The 27,182-nt window shown below is 42.2% G+C and overlaps 1 protein-coding gene across 3 annotated transcripts in view; it reads left to right on the top strand.

Annotated features, from left to right (window-relative positions):
• ZC3H12C (zinc finger CCCH-type containing 12C) overlaps positions 1–21,694 on the top strand; it is a 44,986-nt gene extending 23,292 nt beyond the window's left edge. For all 3 annotated transcript variants that reach the window (XM_085063731.1, XM_085063721.1, XM_085063712.1), the window contains exons 3-6: positions 9,638–9,777; positions 12,562–12,796; positions 13,702–13,808; positions 14,541–21,694. In XM_085063731.1, the coding sequence (XP_084919857.1) occupies positions 9,638–9,777; positions 12,562–12,796; positions 13,702–13,808; positions 14,541–15,937 (1,879 nt within the window). In that variant the 3' untranslated portion in view covers positions 15,938–21,694. The remainder of the gene's footprint in view (positions 1–9,637; positions 9,778–12,561; positions 12,797–13,701; positions 13,809–14,540) is intronic.
• The last annotated feature ends 5,488 nt before the right edge of the window (positions 21,695–27,182 follow it).

The raw sequence follows: 27,182 nt of genomic DNA, 5'->3' as shown, positions 1-27,182 counted from the left end.
GTGAGGCTGTGATAAGAGAAGTCTAATACAAGAACAAAGTTGTCAGAAGCTTTCTTAAAGCCACAATAAACAGTGTCCACTGCTCTCCTTGTCCACTGAACAGATCATCTCACCTTAAAAGGCTATGAGGCTGCAAGCATATTTCTCCTTAATGAATCCATGCTGACTGTTCCCAGTCACCCTCATCCAATCTACATACAGAAAGAGTTTGCAGGACAATTTGCTCCATCCCCTTTGCAGGGATCAAGGTGAAGCTGACCAGCTTTGTAGGTCCCTGAATTATTCTTCTTGTTCCCCTTGAAAATGGAAGGGATATTTCCCTTTTCTAGACCTTAGGAACATCCCAAATCATCACAACTTTTCAAAAATTGCCAAGAGAGGCCTTACGATGCCATTAGCCAGCTCGCTCAACACCCATCAGGGCCCAGCAGCCTGGCAATATCCCATTTCAGTGTTTCCAAAAGTGAGCTGAGGGAAAGTCTTGCCCAGCTTCCCACACATTGCTGTGGGCCAGTCTTGAGCTTGGCACAGGTGATCCTTGAAAAATCCACCATCTTCTTGTGCACTCTTCTTTGCGCAGGATTCTCCTGCATAAGCCAAAATCTGCCTCTCCTGAATTCTGGTCTCGTAATCCTGCTTTTTGTCTTGTTCTTTCTTCACAGGATCTGCCTCTCATGGTCACTGCAGCAAAGGCTGCCCCTGACCTTCCTATCTTAGTCCCATTCTCTGTTGTTTCTGAGTATGAGGCCCAGTTGGTTCACTTGTTGGGTCCTCAGTCACCCATGTTAAGAAGTTACTGCAAATGCACTCCAGAAACTTCCTGAATTGCTCATGCCTTGCTGTATTGCTCAGAAGAAAAGCATCTTTGCCAACTGGCTGTTGGTCCAGTGCATCACAGATTTTTCTAGAAATCAGTCCTTGATTAGGAAAGCCAATCCCATGTGTGTAAAAGATGAGTCTCAGCTGCTGACACCAGTTATGCAATAAGTTGTTTACCTGCAGGATCTGTCTTTTCCCCTTCAAGAAAATAGGTAATAGTAACAAAGCACTTCAAATACTAGAAAAATTTCTGCTTTAAACATGTAAAAGAACAATGTCCAGAGCAGTGCAGGAGAGACAGGAGTTTGTTTGCAGTTCAGTCTTCTTCAGATTTCTGTATCTAAATGTCCAGGCTCCTGTTATGAGTAACTATAAATTGTCACAGTTTAGTCTTTCCTCTTTGCTCCTCCAGGCTGTGGCTGATGAGTGCACTTTGGAATTGATTGTAGATAGTCTTTTGAGAGGTGTTCTTGGAAGCTTTTCTGTATGTTATCACAGGAATGGTTAGACTGTGATCTATATTCTTACTCCCATGGTGTTGTAATGCACATATTTGACGATACCATTTACTATTAGAATTATTCTAGATAACAGCTACTAATTTTCATTTAAAGGATGCATTTGATGGGGAGGGAAAGTTTTGTGGAGAAGGTTGAGGTGACTGATGTCCAGTAATACAAGTAGGATGAGACAGCTGTCCTCTCCAGGAAGGATCAAACACTGTGCTGCCCTGTGTCTCCATTCCATGACTAATTAAGGATGTAGTTTCACAAAACATCCAGTGAGTGACATGGAGTAATTTACTTTCAGCCTTGCCTCTATCCCACTGCCAGGGATGCTTTCCTACCTGCATCTCATCTAGTGACTGGGTGGCTGCAAAATGAGTTGATTCAACTTCCTAAATCAGAGCAGGGGGAATCAGAAAGGATTCTTTTTCCAGTAGACATGTAAACATACCCTGATGTTTTTGTCATTGGGAGAACAAGTAGGTCTGACACAAAGTAGGAAGGATATGTCTGATTATGTAACTGGATGTTCGTATTTCTGGAACTGGTTGCATCTGATCAACGGATGGTAGGTGGATCTGTGAATTCATTGTGAGCAGCACAAAAAAGGCTTGGGTCAGAGCAACTTACTCTGGCAAGACAGAGCCAGCATGTGTGCCAGTCTAGTCTGTGACTACTCCTGTTACAGACAAGCTGCTTTAGCAAACTGTAGATTAAGAAAAATCCAACACTCAATTTTTCTGCCTTTTGATAACACTTGGAAAGCTTTCTTTAAACTTTCATATGGCATTGCTTGTCATTTTTGCCTTAAACTGAAAATGAGTGATCAAATGCATCTTGTGTATATCAAGTTTAAAGCTCCAATATGGTCTAAAGAATATGAATTGGTTGAAGTTTCAAAAACAAAGAAAACACCCTCTTTCAACTCAACAGGAGAAAGGAGGCTTTTGCAGGCTATGACTTGGAGAATTGCTGTTTAGTTTCTACAGGATACTTCAAATCTAGTCTGGTTTTGTTATTCTACTGTTCTTGGTGTTGACTTAATCCTTTTCTAGAAGAGGAAAGATGCCCACAGTTTAAGCCTTTAAGATATGCCAAATCTTTTGTTAGAATGCTCTTATAGATGAGACTGATTTTTCTGTGTGTGTATAAACTTAAAATCAGAGCTGAACAGCAAGTTAGATAATCCCCTAGATCTATTGTGGACCTTCTGATAGATCCTTCTCACAGCAAGGAGTGAGGCTCAACCAAGGGATAGGACCCAGAATTCAGTCGTGCTGTACCTGAGCAGTGACTTGTGTCAGTGTTCCAGAGAGCTGTGTAGTTCTAACCCTGCTTCATAAGGTGAGTTGGGTGTTTTGCATGTAGATGATAATATTGGAATGCAAAATCTCCATTTAGAGCTTGGGTCCACGTGAGCAAGAGAGGTATTTGTCCTCCATAAAAATGCACTCAGGACCTTATTTAGTGTAAGCTGTACAGCATTGATACTTGACAGGTAACACATTCCAATCACTAGTAGTTCTGTATCCCCACCTCCCCTGTGTGCTGAGATTTTAGCTACCCTAAATTTTCCTTTTATGTAATTGAGGTAAGCAAAAGAAGGTGATCTCTATCTATCTAACAACAGCGTATTGTCAGCTCTTTGTCATCACTGTCACCCCTACAGCTGTCTATTCTCCAGTGAGTTCTTGGACCTGCTCTTCATGCATCCCTGGCTTTCTCAGCTGAGCCTCTGCAATTTGGGATCAAAAGGGGAAGGTCCTATTTCTCCATGAGGCAGCAGAGGCAAGGTTTTGAGCTTCTCTTTTTTCCCTTTGTTTTAAGACTTCCCTTTACTGCTGAGGTTGAGAGCAAAGCAGTTCCTTCTGAAGAGAGAAAGATATGGCAGTGAATTTGCACAGTCCTTTGCCTTTGCTTGTCCTTTTCAAGGATGAGGTTGGGATGTTGAAAGTGGCCTAAAATTGGCTATTGCTGTGATACTTTACTGTGCTGGAATCAAAGTAAGGAATAAAGAACAAAGTTGTTAGTTACAAAGACAGTGAGAAAATTATAGCTGTTTTATTCATTTGCTTCAGTTCTATATTAGTTTTCCCTGGGTATCCTGGGTGCCTTCAGACTTTCTTTGCCAACTGTTGAAAAGAATGTTTCAAATATATATAAAACTTTATGCTGAAAACATACTGGTAGAAAAGTCTTGCTGTGCCTACAGAGAGTGCAACATGAAGATAACACTGATAAGCATATTTTATATTTTACTTGTTTTATTACTATTTTTGGACAATAATTTTCATAAGTTTATAGGCAATATATATGAAGTATTTTAACCGTGGGCCATCTTGATTTGCAGATTGAAATAAATTCATCTTGTTTTGAGCAATTAGATTCCTCTGAAAATTTCACCCTTAGGATTCCCAGGCCAGGGAGATGATGCATTTCAGCTTCCCTTTCTGGAAAACCCTGGCCTGTATATTTAAATGGTCCTTGATTGTACATCATTGCACAAAGGAAAATGCACCATGAGATAAATAGTGTACTTTGTGTGGGGAGAGGAAGATGCTGCTTTGGGGAGTTGGTTTTTTGTTAGGTACCTTCCCACTTTAAGACAGGTATTTTACAGTTTCCTTCCAGCTTTCATGGCCAGACATCCTTCCAGCTGTAGAAGTTGTAGGTGCTTGATGGCACCAGAAATGTACAACCAGGCCTGACAGTCATGGGCAGAGCCCCCAGTGCCATTCCAGAGTGGCATTGGGCTGGAGGAAGTGTCACTGAGGTGCCTAACCAGTGTTAGACATCTCTGTTCAGGCAACTGAGCCTTGGCCCTGTGAGTTAACCCCGAGGCAGGTCATTTGGCTGCAGTAAAAGGTTCACTGATGCCCTGCCTACGCTGAAGTTTTGCCACAACTACAAATTGTGTCAGCAAAAGGACGGCTCAGTTCTCTTACATATGCCATATGCAGTTTTCATGTTGCAATTTAATTGCTTATTTATTTTAACAAACTAACAGTTTAGCTGCATTAGCTTCTCCTCAGATTGTGTTGCTGAGTTTGGGAGACATGGTTGTATCTTGATACCTTGACTCAGACATTCATCTTTCAGTAGCTCTATCTGTCTCTTTTTCTAGGTTATTTTGAGAAGTCATTTTAAGGAATAGATAAATTTTTTCCAGCAAGTAACAATCACATGGATAGGAGCCTGTCACTGGCAGCTTTGAGTGTAGCTTCTCTTTGCCTGTTTTGACCTCTGAGTGCTGAGTGTGTGGTTCTGTCAGAGAGCCACGTGCAGTTCTGGCTGGCAACAGCAGCTGCTGTACTGACAGAGTGCTCCAGCATTGGAAGTCCTACAGGCAAAAGATATTTTGAAATATGTGGCAGCTTCCAAGGCTTTTTTTCCTTGAAACACCTCAAAGCATTGAAGTAATTTGTCATGGGCTAAAGGAAAAAAACCCCAACATTTTGGAACTGTTCTATCTGGTTCATGTTGGCACCAAAATATACATATATAGAGGGAACAAATGCAGGACTCATAGAAGGCTCAGGTTACTGAGAAATGCTTTGGGACAAATTATTTCTGTGATAGGGAAATTAGTAGAGCTTTAAAAAAAAAGCAATTAAAAAGGGATGAGGCCAGTTACAAAACCAGGCTGCCAGGGTTATGAGTCACTGATATGATACAGGGTGGAAATCCTTCTCTCTCTGTGCTATGAACTGAATGCTCTTTTCCTCCCATGATATGACAGAAGAAAATAGTTTGGTAACTCTGTAATAACTCATACTGGGCAAGTATGTGTTTTAGTTTTGTTCTTGCTTTTAGTCAATATACTTTTACATGGGAAGTGTGTGGATGTGTCCAGATTTCAGATTTTGTATAAAAACCCACATGCAATAGACGTTATTGTAGACCTCGCCTCTTGTCATCAATGTGTATGTTTTCTGTAGCTTTCAGAATCTGAGCTCTGTGTTGGTTTGAATATTGTATTAGAGCACTAGAAGTCTTGCAGGTATTCTAAATAGTCAGGCTTTTAAGAGCATGTACCACAGGTTCTTTCCAAGATGGTCACTAGAAAATCTAGTTTGAGGTCTAGAAGGGTAACAGAGAAAATGAAAAGAGTTCTCATCAGTTTTACAATTTTTACTAATTCTTCTAGCCTAGAAAATGCTTGATTGATTTTTTTTTTTTTGCTCAGGAAACATTATGCTCCTTTATTTTCTTTTATTTAAAAATAAAACTACAACTATCAACAGACCAAATATAAAAGTGATGGTAAAAAGAATCATTCATACATGATGTGAAAAAGAAATACGTACTTCTAAAGGAATATACTGTATCTTGCAACTGGGAATGGTAGATGAAACATAGTCAGCAAGCATAACTGAAGTACCCCAGTACTCACCCAGGGCTACAGCTGTCAACCTGACAGGTCTGAGCTTTCGCATATTCCTAATAATTGGAAAGAGGTTTTTAGAAGAAAGTTTCTTGACAAAGAAGAACAAACATTTCTCATCTTTTTTACAACTAAGAAGAAGGAAGTCAGAAGCAGTAGCATGATTTCAGTCTTTTCACCATATGACGTATCATAAAGCTGATGAAGCACAAACATCACCAAATGTAGAGCATCAAATCTGTGTAACAACAAAACAAAAGAACAAATTTTAATTGCACATCTCTTTCACAGACTTTCTCACTAATTACTTAAATTCCTTGGAATTTGTATCCGCTCAGATCCCAGCTTAGGCGTGTGTCAAAAAGGAGTGGAAAAAAGAGTGAAGATTTATACAACTTATAAATTCACTTGCTCAGCAGTGCAAAATAGCTGGTATGCATTGTAATGCATTCCCCACTTCTGTTTCATGCAGTTTAAGTATATTTAAAATTTCTGTTCTAGATGAAAGAATTTTAATAGTCTGTATTAGGCAAGAGAAAACTAAGGAGCTGAACTGCCAGGTCCTCCCTCTGCCTTTAAAAGCATGGCCTGAACTACAACCTGATGGAAAGCAATAGGCAACAATGTCCATTTTTTCCAAGAGTCCAGGATTTTTTTCCTGAAATTATTTCTCAGCCTTACAGAGAGAAACATAGTGTTGTTAAAATGTAGTCTAACACAGCACTTGTTCACTGTCAGGAGTGAAAAGTGTGTTTATTCACTTGAAACCATGGAGATTTTGTAGAGTAATCACAGTACAGTGATTCCACTGGAATTTAGTAGCTGGAACAAGCCCTTCCTGATTGTTTTAAAATGGATTACGATACGTTTATGGTTGCACACAGCCTGCTGATAGCACAAGCAGTAACCTCATGTCTCAGATTTTGCAAAGGAGGCCTTATGGCTGCTCTCTAGGTGCTGAATGTGCACCAAGTGTCCCGATCTTGTTTTGTCAAGGGAAGATGGAATTAGACCATGGATGAAATACTGGTGGCCATTTTTGTTCTACAGGTGTGCATGTGCACCTTAGGTGTGTCACGTCTGTGTGTGGTTTGGTTTCCCATTCCTGGTAAGTTTTGAGATACACAAAGACACTACTCTTTCAGCCAAACAAGCACAAGAATAGTTGTATAGTATAAAACAGTACCTAGAAAAAATATTGGTCTGTGTTTTATTATTTCAGTGTTACTATGTTGTAATACTATATCGTGTGATATGGTCATAGAAAATAGGGAATACATTACTGCAGAGGCCTATAACCATAGCTAAACAGGATATTGAGGTACACAGATATATTGTTTCTGACAGTGTTCCTAATGTAGCCTTATAGGCACAGATGTGCCTAAGCTACCCTTCAAGTACACCATGCCAACTAAAATCTACAAACTTTGATTGTAATGGCTGGTAACAATTGTAATATCAGAGTACATGCTTATGTTTGCAGTTACTGTCTCCAGTATCATTGGAAGAGGAAGTAGGACACTTCCCCACTTAAATCCAGTCAATGGTAGTGGTTTCTTCTTTTCCTTTTGTTTGCAGTCTGTGACCTTCAACACAGCCTCTGCTGAGGGTGATGCTTTGTAAGAGGTGTTAGCCATGATTCAGACTCTCTTGACAGGGGTGCAAGTGTATGCCACCTCCTTCACAGGCTTCTGAAATTGGAACATTTTTGCAAAATTTTTCTCACTTTTACCTTGGCACCTTGTCCATTGCACAATTACTCAAGCCCTCTTGGTGTCAAGAAACACACAGCAGTGCTATGTTTTAGAAAGGTGGAAATAGAAGGTACTTAAAATTTCCCTACTGAAGAGGAAAAGAGTTTTTAAGTAACTTCCTGGTGTTTTTATTTACCTCAAAACATGCAAGGAGAAGGAACTGTTACAATTCCTGTGGCTATCCCTCATGATATTATCCCCTTCACAAATTACAGACAAAGAATTGTCTTTTACCCTTCTGGAAAGCAGATTGTGGTATACCTACTACATATGACAAGCCAGCCAAGTGAAAGGTGATGGCTTACTTCTATGCCACTGTGATTCTTCTGCTACACAGAGCTGCAGGGTTGGGAGAGACCTCACAAAAGTTGCTTGTCTCCTCCTGTGCATGGAGAACCCAGGTTGGCCTCAGAGGAGCTGTCTAACTTGTTCTGCAAAGTGTCCAGTGAGGAGATCCCAAAATCCATGGCCAGACTGTCCCACAGATCTGCTTTTACTAACATAGTGCTTAACTGTTCCTTATGCTAAGGTAAGGACTTTTCTGTCCTTACCCAGTGGGACTATAGTGGGTTGGCTGTGGTTCCCTTCCTCCCAGCAGAATGGGAGAGAAAACAGGAGGAACAGCAGTAAGAAAACCCATGGGTCAAAATGATGACAGGGAGATCACTCATCAAGTAATTTTTTATGTCAGGCAGACTCAGCTTGGGGAATTCAATTTTATTTATAGCCAGTAAATGTAAATATTTAATTCCAAATCAGGTATCGGGAAACAAAAAAGACAAACGTTAAAGCATTTAGGGGGAAGACTGCCTCTCCTTTTCCAGGCTTGCTTCACCCCAAACTTGTGTCTTCCCCACTACCTCCCCACTAGCCTCACTGTTACACCTTGTCACAGCTGCAGGTGACAGTCAGTCCTTTCAGAGAGAGCAGCTGGGAGCAGTGCAGGGGACTGGGGTCAGAATGTCACAGTTGTTCTCTGCTGCTCCTTCCTTCTTGCACTTTTCCTGTTCTCCACAGTCTGCAAGTCCCTCTGGGTGTGTACCTGCTCCCCATGAAGCACTTCCTCAAGCCTTGGTGTTCCCTCATTCTCATCTCCTGCACTGTGGACCTGGCTAGAGCTGGGTTTGCCCATCGTGGGGCAATCCCAAACTCTTCTCACAGCAGCTACCTTGCAACTCTCTACTCCCAGAACCTTTCTATGGACACCCATTGGCTGATTGCTATCCTTCATTTTAATTACTCCTGTACATGGAAGATTAGTTTGTTCTTCCACAAGCTGCTTTTTTTTTTTTTCCAGATTAATTAAATGTGCTTCTTTCAGCCTTTCCCCATAGGTCTCTTTTTACTTTCTTTTGGATTCTTTCCATTTCGTCTGTGTCTTTTATAATGTCATGCCCGAAACTGGATGCAGAAGTTGGGCAAGGACTTGTCTGCCTTTAGAAAATGACATAATTATGTCTCTGCTATACCCCAGACAGTTATTGCACAACAGACACACGTATTTTGTATTGCTTGTGTCTGATCAGTTTCTGCTTAATTGTCTCTTCACAGCGTTTTTAATACATGTTAATTTCTCTGTCTGAAGTACATACTAAGCACATTCTTAGTTTTGCCATGTTGATTTTGGACAGTCTCTCCAGTTTGCCTAATTTGTCCTGCTGAGTGCCTGCCATCCCCTTAGGCTTGGAGGCCTTTTCCTGTCTCTTTCCCTGTTAATATGGGACCTCACAGAGCTCCTGTAGCAGGCTCTGCTGTCTCTTCCCCTGCTGCCATGTGCACCAGTGCTCACCTGCTAACATTTCCTAAACACATTACACTTTTATGCTGGTATTTTGGGCCTCCTGCTTTCCTTTGTCAAGTCTTTGAGTTGCCTGTTATGCCCCATTCTTTTGCTTGGACTTTGAGGATTTTTTAAAAGCCCCTACTTACATTTTTCTTTACTTGTCCAATCTGTGTGCAGGTGATAAATAAGTTTGGCAGATTTAGTAGCCCTCTCCCACACCATTTTGCAAATGATGGCTGTGTCTCAGCAAGGCTCAGACAGCCTCCCAGCTGCCTTTAGAAACCATGGAGCAAGTGAACAGCATGGCTTTGACCTCCACATTTTACTGAGCTCCATTTATGGTCATAGAAAAACAAACTCATCTAATAAAGAATTTTAATGTGTGTTTCAGCCATGGGAACAAAGAAGTATTTTCTTGTCGAGGAATCAAATTGGCAGTAGACTGGTTTTTGGAAAGAGGCCACAAGGATGTTACTGTGTTTGTGCCAGCATGGAGGAAAGAACAGTCAAGACCAGATGCTCTTATAACAGGTAAGCTCCGTTCCATCTTTGCTTGTTTGTTCAGTGCTTTGCACAGCACGAGTGCTACTGCTCAAATGAACAAACCTTTGGCAATGAAAGGCTGGAAGAGAAAGTATCTTTGGTGTAGTAATTTCATTGCAATCTACAGGAAGGAAAAAGACAAAGCAATGCCCTTTCCAAGTCCTCCTGTTCTGTTCTGCTCATCTGCTCAAGTTTCCATTTATGTTGCTACTTACTTCTTGCAGGATGTAATTACCTTTTTAAAAATATGCTATGTTCATGCAGCACTAGTAGCAAAGAGGTTTGAAGTTAGTAATTTGCTGGGTATTGTTTCTTGTGGTGAGCAGATTATCCCAGGCTGGCCTGTCACTGCCCATGCTTTGGGTTAGGAGAATTACCTGGACAGAAAAGGAATGGTTCCCCTCTTTGTCATTACTGTTAACAAGTAGACAACTCTTGAAAATTTTAATTTTGAATGTATTTATGTAGAAAAAGAATTGGTGTAGAGGTGTTTATTCCTTCATCAGACTAACAGGTTCTGTGTGAAGGCTGGAGAGACATCCTCCATCTGCCCAGAAGTTGAAAGAGAAAGGAATTGGGAGTTAAAAAATCCTCTAGAACTTGGAGATGAGGAAGGGGGTTTTTGGAGGGGTTGCCCAGCATGGCTAGCATTAAAGGAGGGGAAGCTTATGAGACTAATAGCTGCAACTTCTAAAAGAATATGGAAGCATGTTTTGATTGCCATGTGCATTTTCAGATATCTGGAAAGATCTTTTCAACACTTCATTCCATTTGAATTGTTGCTACTAGAATATAGCATGTTAACACAAGGAAACATTTGGAAAGTTGCTGTTATCCTGTCAGCACTGGCAGTGTGGAGCCTTTCTCTTGAAGCCATTCTCTTTTGCTGTGCTAGTGTTTGGGGTATGAGAAGAGCCTTGGCTACATAATAAAAATTTGGCCACTTAGAAATAAATTGTGACATCTGCTTGAAGTGTGCCTGGGGCTGGAAGCCCCAAAAGGTGTTTCAAGAAAGCAGCAAGGCTACAGTTGACTAGCTAGGTTGTCTAGCAATGAGAAGTCAGTTTTCCATGTGTTATCATGGACCCTGAAAATAGGACAAAGATCAGAGCAGGTTATTGTATCTTCTGTAAAAAGATTGTATCTTCTGTTTTCTTCTAAGGATGCGGGAAGCTTGTGTGCTGCCAGGCTTGTACAATACACAGTGCTGACGCTCTGTTTCCAGAGATACGCACCTGAAATACGCGGCCAGCTGGAGTTTTGAAAAAGCCCTAGATGACTAATGTGAGGGTGATTCTAGCCTGTCAGGATTCATGGGAAGCCTCTTGGACTAAACAACAGCCACATCTTTCTTACCGCTACCTGCCAGTCATCACATGGCAGATTTTTTTATTCTTTCGTAGCAGGAAAAAAAATAATCTTCTATCACATTCTCATGCCTAATTTACCACATTGGGGAGGGGGGGGGGGGCTGAGTACAAAAAGGCTGTATTTAATTTAAAATCTTGTGCTTTTTCTACTAAGCAGATAAATGCTTGTATCAAATGTATGGCTTGTATGTAGTATTAATACTGCATTTCTTCCTGTTGGAATCTTTTTTTTCCCCCCAGGTGGAACATATTCCCTGTCAAGTTTCTTGTGCTACAAAACAGTTGAGTTATTTGAGATCTTAACCATTACTAAGAGCCATGACTCATATTCACTATGCAGGCATCTTCTGCTGTTTTAGATGTTGCCTAGTTTTTTGTGTATTTTTCTTTCATAGCTTGTCTGCTCTGAGGAGAGTGATAGCAAGGAGAATCAACATAAGGGGTGGGTGCCCCAGTACTAGGTACAACCTCCTGAGTAGCCTGAGGTCCCTCTGTCAAAGCTCCTTGGGATTTCCAGGTGCCACACAGAGAATAGGAAAAATCTTTTGGATATGTGAGTGACAGGCTCTGTAGAGCAAGAAGGAATAACATATAATGCTAAATACGCATATTTAGGAGGACTGGGGAGAAATCTGTTTGGCTTTGATAAGAATTTATGTATAAATGTGTAAACCATTCAAGGAAAGAAATAATCTAAACTATTACTGGTGTTAACAAAAAAAAAACCAGGCCAAACAACACCATTGCCATTTTTGCTATTGGTTACAAAATTACATCTTTTACACCCAGAGGTCTTTCTGGGGCATGCTGTTAACATTTGTGAAGAGCCTGAGTGCTGGTACAGAATGTAGGTTTTCTAGTCCTTGTGGGCATCTCTTCTCTTGATGGGCACATACTGAAATGAGACAGTCCCATTAATGTGAGCTACTGGAATTCTTTCAAAAGTATGTTTCTTGTTGGGTTCCAGAAAAAGATGAAAAAGGTCTGTCTTTACCAAGGAGTTCAGCTATGGGAAAGCCATGGCTGTACTTGGGTATAGTCCTATTCAGTGGTGTTTAAAACAACCCCTTCTACCAGAAGAGTTTTGCACAGGTATTTTGATTAAATAGTTTTTCTTTTGAACCACAGGAGCATGAACAAGGTCCTCTGTGTTAGTCCTAGAGAAATGGTGTGGAGCAGGAAGTTTTGATTTGTTTGTAGGGTTTTTTGAAAGTATTGCCAGCTGACTGCTGACTGTAAGTTCAGATATCATATATGGGACATCTTCCACTGGACTATAACCATCTAAGACATTTTAAGTCCTAAATGCTTGGATTTTCTTCCTGAAGTCTAATGTCTTTAGAGATTAAACACACATTTTTCTTCTCTTTCTTGTTTGACTTTTGATTCTTATTCCTTGTAGATCAAGAAATCTTACGTAAATTAGAAAAGGAGAAGATTCTTGTGTTCACGCCATCCCGGCGCGTGCAAGGGAGAAGGGTGGTGTGCTACGATGACCGATTCATAGTGAAGCTGGCCTTCGAGTCAGATGGCATCATTGTCTCCAATGATAACTACAGGGATCTAGCTAATGAAAAGCCAGAATGGAAGAAGTTCATAGATGAACGCTTGTTGATGTATTCATTTGTTAATGACAAGTAAGTAATTTTGTCTTTATATGTGCCACTAAAAGAATTGAGGAAACGACAGTTTGAAGTTTTGTACGAATTTTTTATCTAGCACCCAAATCATTAGGTACATGTAGGGAAACAGGAGGAACAGTCAATCATAGATTTGGTCTTCTGATTGAAAGTACTCAAAACTCTCTTTATGTAGCAATGTTTTTATGTCTTTTTATGCTATTTTTTTCCTCTTTTGGTGTATGCCAATGCATATTTGATGTATGCTATGGCATAATACTCCAGTTAATGTATGGTGTAGTATTCCAGAGCCAGCATTTCTGAGTCACTGTGGTTAGACTCCTAAGTCCTAGAATGATAGAAAAACCTGTGTTGGAGTGAACCTCAGGAGGTCTGTAGTTCAACTGTGTGATTAGATCCATGTATAGTAACTTCATACCTCAGCCTGCAGATCAGCTGCAGTTACTGCTGGTGGCTTCTTGTAGTGGGAGGGACTCAGTGCTCTGCCAAGCAGGCACTTGTACTGAGGTGTCTGAACGCTGATGCAAGAGTCCTAGGCAGGCAGCACAGTTTTGCAAAGCTAATAGTGGTGTTCTAAAAAATGGCTGCCTGTATTGCCACCCTTACTTTTGATTTTGGGATGGGTTATCTGCAGCCCTGCTTTGCCGCAAAGCATCATCTGAGCTAAACCAAAGGTGTCTGTAGCAGTCTAGAAGTGTCCACACAGTCTGTTCCTGTGACCTACCTCTCGGGCAGTACCTGCAGCAGAAGGATGGCCTTCCAAAACTGCTCTCGAGGTACCCAGATTTAAAAACAACAGGATGGCAGGTTACGGGGTAGGATAGTCATGAGGTTCTTGGTCATTGCATGAGGAGGATGGAAAGGCTTGTTTGCTTCTGTAATACTTTTTTCTCTCTTTATAGATTTATGCCTCCTGATGATCCCCTTGGCCGCCATGGTCCCAGTCTGGACAATTTTCTTAGGAAGAAGCCTATTGTGCCAGAACATAAGAAGCAGCCATGTCCATATGGTAATTTGACTTAACCCATCAATTTTTTTTTGTACTGGGACTGGAGACCAAGCTCCTGCTTTCTTTTAACACTGCCAAAACTGTTGATTTTGACATTGTTGTCTTAACCTGAGGTGGATTGAAATGCTGAGCTTATGGTGGAAACTGAAGAGATTTTTTTTCATGTGCTACTTAGAGAACATTTCTATCTACTAGTCGGACTAAAGGAGCAACTTAATTAATCATTCATTGGAATAGATCCAAATCAACACCTAAATTCTGCAGGTTCCAGAAGCCCTTTTCTAATGTCATGAGATCTTGAGGTTTTCTTCCAGAAAATTAATTCAGCTACCTGAAGTTTAGCTACTGAGCATTCCTACAGGCATCTTGACAGAGCTGAAACCACTGGCCTTATGACTGTGGGACTTCCCTGTTAAGTTTTCTGCCTGTATATCGCCTTGGCCCAATACAGCAGGTGTGTACAGACTCCCTGGCAGTGCCACATTCAGCTCAAAACCTGGCTGGTAGTGTTGGTCTGCATTCCCAGAGCATCAGCTGCAGGACACTACCACTGCCTCTTTTTTTCCCCACAGAGCAGGAGAGGAGCTCTTAGAGTGCACCCTGTGCTGCACACAAGGTTTGCAAGATCTTTCAAATCAACAGTAAAGCTTTAAATGAGGGGCATTTCTGTTATTTGATGGTTAACACATTTTGTTTGAAGTTTTTTTAATCTGGTTATGTCTGTATTAATAGGGAAGAAATGTACCTATGGACACAAATGCAAATACTACCATCCAGAAAGAGGAAATCAGCCTCAGCGATCTGTAGCTGATGAACTTCGTGCCATGTCTAGAAGCACAGCTGTCAAAACCACAAGTGAAGGAGGACTGGTAAAAAGCAATAGTGTTCCCTGTAGCACTAAAAGTGATGGCACTTCAGAGCTGAAGCGTGCTGCTCCAAAGAGGCAATCGGATCCTAGTATAAGGACTCAAGTCTATCAAGACTTGGAGGAAAAGCTTCCCACCAAAAACAAATTGGAAACCAGGTCTGTACCTTCTTTAGTTAGCATACCAAGTTCTTCTGCTGGAAAACCCCAAAGTACTGCACCTTTAACTAACGGCCTTCCATCCGGAGTTCACTTCCCACCTCAGGATCAAAGACCACAGGGACATTATCCTACAGTGATGATGGCAACCAAAAATCATGGAACACCAATGCCTTATGACCAGTATCCCAAATGTGAGTCTCCGGTGGATGTAGGGTATTATTCTATGATGAGCGCGTATTCAAATCTCAGTATCTCTGGTCCGCATAGTCCCGAGAGGCGCTTCTCCCTGGACACAGATTATAGGATTAGCTCTGTAGCTTCTGACTGCAGCAGCGAGGGGAGCGTCAGCTGCGGCAGCAGCGATTCCTACGTGGGCTACAGCGACCGCTCTTACATGAGCTCGCCAGACCCACAGCTGGAGGAGAACTTGAAGTGCCAGCATATGCATCCCCACAGCCGCCTTAACACCCAGCCCTTCCTGCAGAGCTACCACGAACCTCTCACGCGAGTGCAGAGCTATAGTCACGAAGAACCAAAGCACCACCACAAACCTCCCGTTCCATACATGGCTGTGCATCTGCAGCATCCAGCAGTCGGGGCTCGTTCCAGCTGTCCGAACGATTACTCCGCATCTCAGAGCTCGTCTCACTCAAAGACGCTGCATCTGGGGAGAGCCCTCGTGTCCACGAGGATTGACAGCATCTCGGACTCACGTTTGTACGAAAACTCTCCTTTAAGACACAGAAAGCCTTACTCTGGCCAGGAAGGGCTGGGAGGTTGGGAAAGGCAGAGCTATGGGATGGATGCCTACGGCTACCGCCAGACGTACTCCTTGCCGAGCAACCCCACGCAGCCGTGCTACGAGCAGTTTGCCTTCCAGAGCCTTCCCGAGCAGCAGGACCAGACCTGGCGAGTACCTTACTGTGGAATCCCGCAAGACCCCCCACGGCACCAAGACACCCGGGAGAAGGTTTACATTAACCTCTGCAACATCTTCCCCCCCGACCTGGTGAGGATGGTGATGAAGAAGAACCCTCACATGACGGACGCTCAGCAGCTCGCTGCAGCCATCCTACTGGAAAAATCTCAGCTAGGTTATTGAGAGATGATGCATCTTTGTGGTGTCTTGTAGTTTTCAGCTCAGCTCTAACGCTGAGGGAGGTTTGCTACAATAGCATTTGGGATCTCCTTCTCGGCAAGGAGGTTATATAGTAATCCATTTATGTGAAATACTGTATCATGGAGTCTGTATGTATAGCCCCATGCATTGGAAGTACCAGATATGTTTTGTGTTCTAGTTGGAAATTTTTTAAATGACTATTTTCACATCTGGAGGATGTTCCAGTTTAAATTAATATATATATATATATATATTAAAAAAAAATCTGTGGTCTCTGGTTATAATCTTTGGTGCATCAGGGGTTTATATGCAGCACTTTCTTATCAATTTTACATTTTGTTGGGATTTTTGGTTTTGGTTTTTTAACTTGCTGAATGCTTATCCTTTGGCTGTGAGGTATTCAAACAACCTGCAGAAAGAGGATTTTGCTACTTCTGGCAGCCAATTTTCAAGCCAATTTTCAAGCCAAGTTTCTGAACTTTTTACAACACCATAAGTATGTCTGATGTATGTTTGTTTTTGTGAGCTTTTTTGTGCTGTGATCATCTGTTTGTAGAAAACAAAGATATACTACAGCACTGACTTAATTTTTTGAAACAAATAATTAAGTTACCAGTTAACAGTGAAATGGGTAACAATATATTGGTAATTTATAGTATGGCACTTTTCATTGCTTTCTTTGTTTTGTTTAAATAGTTATGTGTTTTTGTTGATGCAGTCAATTAGTAAGATCAGATGCAAACAGAGGAAGAATTTTTTTTTTTTTTTACTAATTTATGGGTATGGTAAAAGCCTTATTGCCTGATTTTCAAAGGTACTGAGAATTTACAGCTGCCTTGAAAGCTAAGAGAAGCTGCAAATTCTCAGAACCACCCCAAACCAGGCCACCCTGTTTCAGTTCCTATGTGTTGTTACCCAGCTCTGTGTATTTCTGGTCAGTAGATGGGGACCTGAAATTGTAGGACCCTGTTTAGTTGTTTTATATGTTTTTCCTTTGTATTGCTGCACAACTGTACTGGATAAAATATGCTTTTCATAAAATATTTACCTGTTTTTAAATGAATTTAATTATCTCAATGCAAGTTTTGTATTTAAGATACTGTTTGATTTTTCTTGCTATTTATCAAGGCTGGCCTGAAAAAAGGTTTTGTGTGTTCAGGATATGCAACATTTATTAACTGCACTATGGTAATGATATTGTAGCTCAAAATAGTAACTTAAACTTTTTTCTTTTTTTGTTTTTCTTTTTTTTTTTTTTTTTTTGGCTGGGGAGGTGAGGGTTGCGGGGAAAGATACCGTATGTGTTCCTGGAGTTAGTTTTTTGCTTTTTGCATTGTGTAGGTCTGGTTCTTGCCACAAATTGTGTAGTTTTAGAAACAGACAAACCAAGTCTGGTTTAGCATTAGTAAGGGATATTTCTGGTTTAAAGTCATGGGTTTTACTAGCACCTCATAAGGTTTTATATATATATATGAAAAATAGAAATAGTTTTTGCAATTGATGTCAGATGTACTTCCATGACATGATCAGTTGCCAACAGTTTTAGGTTTCCATCCGTTGTAACAATGTTCAGTGTTAAAAATATGTCACTAGTTTACACTATTGCAGCTGATAATTTTGGTACACTTGCTGGAGTTTTAAGTAACGCCCTGAAGAACCAGAAAGTACCTTTTACTGTTGATACAAATTGTATCTTTTTAACTGAGAACTATTTTGATTTGTAGACTAGGAACACAAATGTATAATTATAACTAGTCTTTTGGGCAACATTTTATCCCTTATTTAAAAATTAGAGATTTCAGACATAGAATAGATTTAGGCAAGTAAAAGTAGGTATTTATTTTAGGTGTCTGTTTCAATTTCACATACTAAAAGGAAAAAATAAACTATTGGCATCTTCTTCCTTCTAAAATCTTTGTAGTGGGAACTCACTAAAATAAAGGTAAAATGCTGCCTGAAAATGATGTCCAAGCACCTTTGAATACGAGGCCTTTTCACTACTTGTGTGACACCATGTGTTGCAGCAAGTAGGGTTTGGGTATACAGTACATGCTTCTAAAGAGCATTGTGCTATAGACATATCCAATAATCTGAACCATGTTCAGCAAACCAATTCAGGACGTGGTGCTCCTGCAGCCTCCACTGCTGGTGTGCTGCAGGATCTGCCATTGCCTGTCCCCATGGCAAGGCCAGAGGGGCTCTACACCATCTGTCATGCGTTGTCTGTTTAGGGAGAAGACCTCTTCACCTGTGGCAACAGTTTTTCCCTGGATTTGGTTGGTCGCCATCCGTAGAGCATGTTTTAATGTAGAGATTGATGCAGCGCTGATGCTGAGGTTTGGACTGGGAAATGGGTCTCATCTTAGTTGTACACTAAGATTTGTTTAAATAGAATTACACTGAAGTACTACACCATAGTGTAGCTGAAGCTGTTTTAATAATGCAATTATTATGTTTGTGGTTTTAATGGGTTTCTACATTTATTTTTTATGTAGGTATTTACTTTTGCCAAAAGTTCAATTCCTTTAAGCATGAACTGAAACATGCCTATGTAATAGAAGTGTTTTGTGTTTTTCCCTGTGATGTGAGCACCAGAATGCTCCTGCCATGTACATGTCACAGTCTGGCCCAGAGCAGGGGCTCAGCAGGTTTAGTCTTTGGGATATCAGTGTGAGGAGGTGTGTGGGACTGTGAGCTGCACTGCCCAGGCCTGAGTTACCACAGTGTCCATTGCCTCCACACACATCCAGTGCAGTATTGAATCCCCAAAAGGGTGGAGATCGCTAGGGAATTCTTGTAATAGGTTCTGTGCTTTGTACACAAGCACTGAAAATGCTTTAAAAATACAAGAGCAGGAGTAATTTGGTGGATTTTAATGTTGTGCAATGATGTGCTAGTTCCCCTTAGACTCGCTTATGTTGGATAAAGGAAATTTACTGTGGGCAAAACATTTGCCTTGATACTTCCTTTTGTGTTCTGTGGTAACATTGAGGAATTGTGTGTGAACTCCTCCATGATGAGGAGATCAGTCTGTATATTTAACAACTTTTAAAGAGGACACCAGTAACAAACACAGATGCAGTGATACTGGTCAAATACTACCTTTGTCTATGTAATTGCATTGATGCAAATTGAACTGTAACCTCCCATAATACTTAAATAACAGAGGTAATTCAGTAATACTGTCTTGGCCCCAGCTGAGTGCCAGAGATGCAATGAAGGATTTAGTACCTTCAAGTCAGAGCTGTCCCTCAGCTAAGAAGAGGGCAACACTTTTCCTTTGTCTTCAGTACTAGAGAGTTGTTTTGATACTTAGCAGAAACTCTGTATTTTTAGATAAAATCCCAAGCTGTTATAACTGCATCAGTAATAGTATATAGATATACAGTATTTTTTATGCACAAACATTAGGCATCTGACCACAACTGTTTTCAATACAACAACGTGTTGCCAATATTCAGAGTTTTTAAGTATGTCCTGTAGACAACTAACTGTGAGCTACATATGCCCAGGCTATGACAGTATTAACCACTTTGTTGTCTTTGATTTTTTAAAATATGTGTAATATATATATTTGTAAATATACACACATACATTTGGCAAGTGGGTTTAAGATACTGCTAATGGTCTGAGGTAAGATCATATCTTTCCAGGTGTCCCATTCTCTTTGGTATGTGTGAATTGTAGCTTGGTCCTCCACTGCAGAATAGCTCTGGGGAGAGCCTAAAGCCTGATGTGTTCTTGTCACACCCCAAAAAATGGTGTGCTGGGCTGGGGAAGCCCTCGAAGGAGACTTCTGCAGCCTCGGAGGATGCAGACTGTTGCTGAGATGTTGATGAACTTCTGCTGTGAAAGTTGTAGCTAATGGTGAGCACCTTTCCAAAAATATCCAAGCTGTTGGTGTAAACCAGAGTACCTCACTTGGAAGGGGACACTGGGGGCGTTCGCCCCAGAAAGGTGAGCGCCAGAAGACTAAATGCCTTGGGTGAGAGATACTGCAGCATCTTGCCACAGTAAGAGACTACCAAAACATTTATCAGTTCCATCAGTTGATGGTTTGACCAAGGTATTCTCAATGTGTAAAGCTTGAAAAATGAGACACAGTGCTTTTCTGCTCTCTGGAGCATTTAGTAAAATACCCAACTGACTTTTCATTGCTACTGAAAATTTAAAATACTGTGCAATTAAAGAGACCATTTTTAAAAAAGTAAAAATAGCTTAGAAATTATTTATTTTTATTTACAGTGTGACTTGCTAATTTATTCCTTGCATTATAAGGCCATGGTGGAGTGCCGTTTGTTGAAGTTTTTTTTATCATAGGAACTGAAAATGCTGAGAAGAAAAACCAATAGATTTAAACTTAAAACAAAATTCTATGGCCTTGTTTTGTTTTCTATAAAAGGGCTGAGGTTTTATAAATGTCAAATCACATGTTTTATATACTCTGTAAATTTTAGAGAGGCATAGTTTAAGAACTTTGTTCAAATTAAATATGTTTGGGCACATTGTTTAGACTAATCATGTAACTAAACCTAGAATTATCTGTATTAAATCGCTTTTCCAGCTAACCTTTCGCTCAGTAATGTGAGAGATGTTCAGGCTTCATCTTTAGATGTTCTGAAATACAATTCTCAAGGTTTCATCAGAAGCTGGTGACCTAGGCACCCAATCACATGGGAAATGTGCATTCGCAGGGGAAACATCCTACTGAGTGCTGGGTTTTTCTTTCCATGCAGTACAGGGAGCTGGGCTGGTGCACATCAAGGTTGTCATAGATGTTTATAAAAGCACTATGGAATGCCATGTGTGGTTCATAGTTATCAGTGTGCTTGAAATAATTTTCCAGCTTCCATTTTCAGGTCTTAAAGGGTTGTCATAACTTGTGCTTGGAGTGTTTATTACTCTGTCTACCCTTTAACCTAAATGATTGCAATAGTTCCCGTTCCCTCTCACACTCACTAGCCCTCAGAGCACCCAGTCTCCCAAGCACCAACACATACACCTGACTTCAGCAGAAGTAGAGGTGTAGGCTGGTTTAGTGGTGGGAGGGAAGACCTGAGTCAGACAGGCATGTAAGTGCAGGAGGGCTGGAGCTGCCTCCTCACTAACACAGGGGAGATCTCACTGGTGCTGACAGGTCATTCAGCCAGGATTGCCCTTTGCGACATTGGGAACACATACAAAACAAATTTACTTAGATATTTAAGCACATCCATCCTCTGTGTTTCAACGTATAATAATATACTCTTCGCCTTATAAAATGAAACCTCTCCACTTTTTTGTAGAGCAACCCATTTTCTTTTGGTCTCATAAATTAACCATGTGAGATTGGCTGGTTGGTTATTTCCTATTTACCTGAATTATCTTAATCAAACTGAAATTTAAAAACTCTTTTCCCAGCGTACTATAGAGTATCCTGCAAGGAAACAATGCAGATACAGCAGCAATAATTGTATTTTGTAGTTCTTTTCCCAGTCATTATCTCTGTATTTGTGTTGAGTAGGTGAGACTTTAATACTGTCCTGAAGTCCGCTTTGGAAAACCATTAGGTAAAAATAATGTTTGGGCTACCTGATAAAGCAGTTGTCAAACTGACTCTTCATTCCTTCACTGGTTGTTCTGTATTGTTTCTGTGATGTGACTATTCACATCTTAAAACTGCCTTTAAACCATAAAAAAAACCATGTACGTGGATTCTGCTTTTAGAGAAAAATAATAAAGATTCATTTTCCTCATGGATGGGCTGGTTTTGTTTCATAAAAAAAATCTCTAAAGCATTTAGCAGTGAGTTATAGACAGCTTTGTGTTCCTACATTCACAACAAAGCTGCACACTTTGAGTAAATTGGAACCATTTCAAACATGGAATCATAAAAAGGTTTGGTTTAGAAGGGACCTCCAAGATCACCTAGTCCCAAACCCCTTGCCATGGGCAGAGACACCTTTCACTGGACCTGGTCAGCCTGGCCTTGGACACCTCCAGGGATGGAGCATCCACAGCTTCCCTGGGCAACCTGTTCCAGTGCCTCACCCCTGTCACAGTGGAGAATTTCTTCTAACATCTAATCTAAACCTGTTTTCTTTTCTTTTAGTTTAAAACCATTGCCCCTTGTCCTATCTGCCCATATAAAGAGTCCCTTTCCCTTCTATTTATAATCCTCCAGTACTGGAAGGTGCTATAAGGCCTCCCTGGAGCCTTCTCTTCTCCAGGCTGAGCAATGCCCACTCTCTCAGCCTGTCTTCAAAGGCGAGGTGCTCCAGCCCTCCGATCTTCTCTGTGACCCTCTGGACCTGCTCTTACAGGTCAATGTCTTTCCTGAGCTGAGGACCCCAGGGCTGGATGCAGGAGCATTCCAGGTGGGGTCTCACAAGGACAGGGACCCCTCCCTCACTCGGCTGGCCACAAGTGGGATACAAGCAGCTTTCTGGGCTGTGAGTGCACATTGTTGACTCATGTCCAGCTTTTCTTCTATGAGAAACCCCAGATCTCCACAGGGCTTCTTTCAGTAAGTTCTCCTGATCTGTACTCATCTCTAGTATTGCCCTGACCCAGGTGCAGCACCTTGCACCTGGACTTGTTGAACTTCCCTCTGAATGGCATCCTATCCTTCAGGTACATCACCTGCAGCCCCCAAATATGTGCTGTATACAAACTTGCTGAGGGTGCTGTCAGTCCCTTTGTCTGTGTCCCTGATGAAGGTAATAAAGAGCACTGGTCGCAGGACAGAGCTCTGAGGGACACCACCCCTCACTGGCCTCCACCTGGGCATTGAGGCATTGGCTGCATCCATCCAGCCAATTCCTTATCCACTGAATAGGCCAGCCATCAAATATACATATTTTTAACTGGGAGGTAAGGGTGTCATGCGGGACCATTTATAAACATGTATGATTATAGATTATCACTTCATTTCTAAGGTACTAATTAGTATTTAACAGGCTCTTTCCCTTCATTGTGCTGACCAAGTAAAAAACTCTGGGGTGCAGAGGACACATCAGTCATTTATAGTAGCAAATTCTGGATTTAGACATTGTGCCAGTGGACCTAGTCTCCTTTTAGGTACTGCTACATATTTATTTGTCTTCCATTGCATAATCGTTAGTGTGGCCTAGCTCTGGATACTGCAGGGGTAAATAGAACAGAATAGAATTTAGAATAGAATAGTTATGAGCTATTCTGATGAATGCAGAGATTCAGCAGAATGTTCCATTAGCTGTGAAAAAGTGAGTCCTCAAAATACACTTGCCTGGCTAGGCCTGGCAGTCCAAACTCGCTGGGACCCATTTACTTCGCTCCCCATTTGTGGGTACAGGAGCATCCTGACAGCCCTGCAATGAGGAATGAAGTGGGATGACATGAATGCAGATAAAATGAGTAGCTGTCATAAACAAAAGGATGAGCAACACAGTGTTACCCTTCATTAGTTGTGACCACTAGCATTTTCCTTAAAGTGAAACTCTGGTGCCTTGCTGTCAGAATTCAGGCCCAGGTGCTCCCACTGCCTCCAGCTCAACTGAGCCCTTACCTTCTCCACATGGAAGGACATCATTTTTTCTGAAGCGGTTTGAATTGTCATAGCTACTTTTCAGTAAATCAGTGCTTGCAGCTTCAGCAAAGAGAGCAATCACCGTGGATGATCACATCTCTGGTGGAAAGAGATGGATCAATGATCTGAGGTGAGGAGCTGTAACTCTTGTCTTCGGTGAGACCTCACAGCCACTACCATGGTTATGCTCATTCCTCATTTTTGAGGAAACTGGGATGCTGGATAATTGAGAGTTATACAGCCACAAGTGTGATTCGCCATGTCCATAGACATGCTGGCTTCTTCATCGGTGGTTTGCTAGCACAGGTTGGATTTCAGTTTTTTAGATTGCTTCAAGAATGCCAAATACAACCTTTTTTTTTCTCAAAACATCAAGCTGCTGGTGATTTTATGTTCTTGGTTTGTTCTCTTTGGATAGTGGTCATACCACTACCTGAGGCTTCTTCTTTGTAGCTCTCTGCTTTCTCCCTTGAGCTGATCAAGAACCATGAGTTTCCCCAGTTCAGTCAATTCCCTAAATCCTATGAGATCTGCCTGCATCACATGCAAGGCAGGCCTGGAGAGCCTGTCACCAGTTTACAAATTTCTCTTGCAAAAGCTTTAACAAAATGCCTGTGAGCCTGACAGGCATCACAGCAGCCCCTGATGCAGGCTGAAGTGTTGTGACACTGGAGATGAAAGGGCTCTGTCAGTCATCCTGGAGCTGAAACCTGAACTTGACAACATGCATGACCTTGTCTGGAGAAGCTAAGGAGAGGCTGTTGTACAAACACACAGGGATGCTCCTGGCAAAACCATTTCCAAGCAGGACAAAGTGTCACTTGGGCTGCTCTGGGCAGTATCCTCCAGCCTTGCAGGACCTTTGAGCTCATTCTGTGCTGAAGAAATGGAAGAGACATTTAGAGATTTTATGTCCCTGTGCATAAACTACCCCCTTTGCTGTGACTGTAGAGAAAAATCTGGCATGGAACTGGGCACATTGTGACCGCAAGCATTAAACACCACCATCATCCTGCTCTTCAGTGTCACCAGAGATCCTGTGTTCTGTAACCTCAGGACCCACTCCTGAGACACGTGGCATGGCAGAACCAGAAAATGGTTGAAGCTGCCTCCACTGATCTGCTTTGTTGCACACCCTGTTTCACTGAGCCTTCCCAGCAGGCTCCCAGAATCCTACAACCAGCACCAGGAAGGACCTGCTGCCCTGCATTTCCCTTCCCATCCCTGGGGACATGTCTAACCCACAAGCCTGTTCAAGGAGAGCTTGGGAAAAGCTCAGGCTGAGGAAGACCTGCATAAATCCAGCTTGTAGGAGACTCAGGAGATCAGTCCTCCCTGAGTCCCGCAGGGCAGGACAGGGGTGGCCTGAGGAGCAGGGGTGTCCCACTCCCAGCACAGCCAACAGCCAGGTGCCAAAACACATGTGAGCACTCGGTGGCAGTGGTGCAGAAGATGTTCTGGTATCACTCCATCTGATGGTCTCTATAGCAACAGTCAGGCTTTTTCTTTCCCAGCTGAACTGCCAAGAGCAGCAGGTAGATATGACGGAAATTCAACGCTGCTATTAATTTACATGAGCTGGGTGAAGCGTAAGCAAGAGGAGTGTGGGGGATAAGGAGCTGCCAATGCTCTCCAGGCAGGTTCCATATGCCAGCAGGGCTCACCTTACAGAGATCCCCGATTGCACCCTGGAACCAGAGCTCCAGCGGTGGTTTGGGTGACCCAACATTCCAACCCTTAGGAAGTGGTCTGAAAGGGGGAACATTGCATTGGGATCTGGTCAGGGTGCCTAGGAGAAGGAATTTTTGGGTTTCATCCAACTCTACAAAACTTTCAGGCATGCACAAACCTGGATTTTATGTTTTACCAATTTTAGGAATAGAAAATCTATTTTCCCTGGTGAGGAAAAAAAAAGTGAACTGGATTCAGTAGCAGAACACCCTGTCTCAGGCAGTGTGTTTTCCTACTTGTCCTCCCACTGCAGTCACCTCCAGCAGTTGTTGGGGACCCTAGCATGAGCTACATGTTTGCAGACTGCCTATAAACACAGAGCTGCTGGGTCTCAAACACAATTAAACATTTTGGATTTTTTGGGGGGTGCAGACCATGGTTACCCTCAGCACTAACCTGCCCCCAATGTTCGCAGGCTGAGGCTCTGCCCTGGTCTCATCACGGTCACCATGGTGAGGAGAGGCAGATGCTCCAGCAACTGCAGAGAGGATGATGTTATATTTATTTTTTTGTTTATTTACTACCTGATTAAATGAGCTTCCCTTGGTTCCTCTGCAACAAAGTGATTTAATTATTGCTGAAACTCTGCGCCATAATTTGCAGCAAAGCTGTTCACCATTGGCATGGGCTACATCTATAGGGTTATTTTGGAAAAAGGAAAACGTCAGCATGGTAAAAATGGAAAGTGTTAGCATGCCACGTGCTGCCAGGAAATGGGGCTGCTACCCTATTCTAAATCCAGATCAGACCTTTAATGAAACTTAACTTGTTCACCCCACCTTTTGACATTTAAAACTGATTTAATGGCATACCTGCCCCCAGCTGAGGGCCAGCAAGTGCTGCTGTAGGAGTAATGCAGGTCTCCACTCACTAACTTGTCAGAGCACATCAACTATGGAAAGAAAAGTGGTCTGAACTTCAGTCAGACCATCACAAAAACTGGGAGGAAAACCCCAAATGGCTGTGGGTTTACAATATTGCCCTCTGCAGTCAGGGCAGTGAGGTGTCTGCACCCCAGGGACTGCATGCCCACCAGGCCCAGGCCACCTGCAGCTCAGCTGCGTCCAAATCCACACCCTGCTGCAGTCACAGATGCAAAGACCACTCGTGAATTTAGAGAAAAGAGCCAGGATGAACTTCTGCAAGGACAAGCAAAGCTACTGGCCAGCCATCAAGTGTGGAAATAGCATGGAGGAGAGAGGGACAAGGAAGGAGAACACCATTTCAAGTGGCACTCAAGTTGCTTCCTGCCTTACAGACCAGGCACTGCTCTTTAATGCCAGCTATTCATAGGCACAATTGAATTCACACTCTCCTTGCCTTGCAGGACAGCATTTTTCATCACACAACTCTTCTACAACACTTCAGACAGATCTTTTCCTACAGGTGAATACCAATCTGCAACTCCAATAACCTCACCAAGGCAAAATCCTGACTGCCAGGAGGTGACTGAGAAACCTCCAGGGTCTGACCAGAGGCAGGACTGCCACCCACCCCCCACCCCAAAGGGAAGACTGTGACCATTTCCAGCCATTTAGTCTCATCCAAAGTGGCTGCTGCAGCCGAGGAAGCACTGTTCCCAGCCTGTTCCAACAGCTGCCAGAAGAGAGCTGCTATCCCTTCCCAGACCAGCTCCCCCAGCTACTAGCAGCAGGTGTGAACCTGCATGTTCCAGCTAACGAGCTGCCAATCCCTCCTGTCAGAGCCAGACCAGGCCAGATTGTAGCCACAATGCTACAATCAATAGTCACAGGGAGCCCACAGCTTTCATTGTATCACTCTCTATTTTCATGTTTCTGTTTTTAAATCTGGCTGCTAAAGTACACTTCATCTTGCCCAATTCCCCCTCTGCAAGATTTCCATCAGAGCACTTCAACACTGACAAGAGAAGCTAAAAAGCATCCTAGGCAGCAAGGGCAGAACAAGGCAAAATCTTCAGGAAGATTTTGA

This window comes from Lichenostomus cassidix, chromosome 1, assembly GCF_008360975.1.
Source record: "Lichenostomus cassidix isolate B80296 chromosome 1, HeHo_3.0, whole genome shotgun sequence".
In the NCBI taxonomy this organism is placed as follows: domain Eukaryota; kingdom Metazoa; phylum Chordata; class Aves; order Passeriformes; family Meliphagidae; genus Lichenostomus; species Lichenostomus cassidix.
Note: the sequence above shows the minus strand (reverse complement) of the source record. Positions and strands in the feature narration are given on the sequence as shown.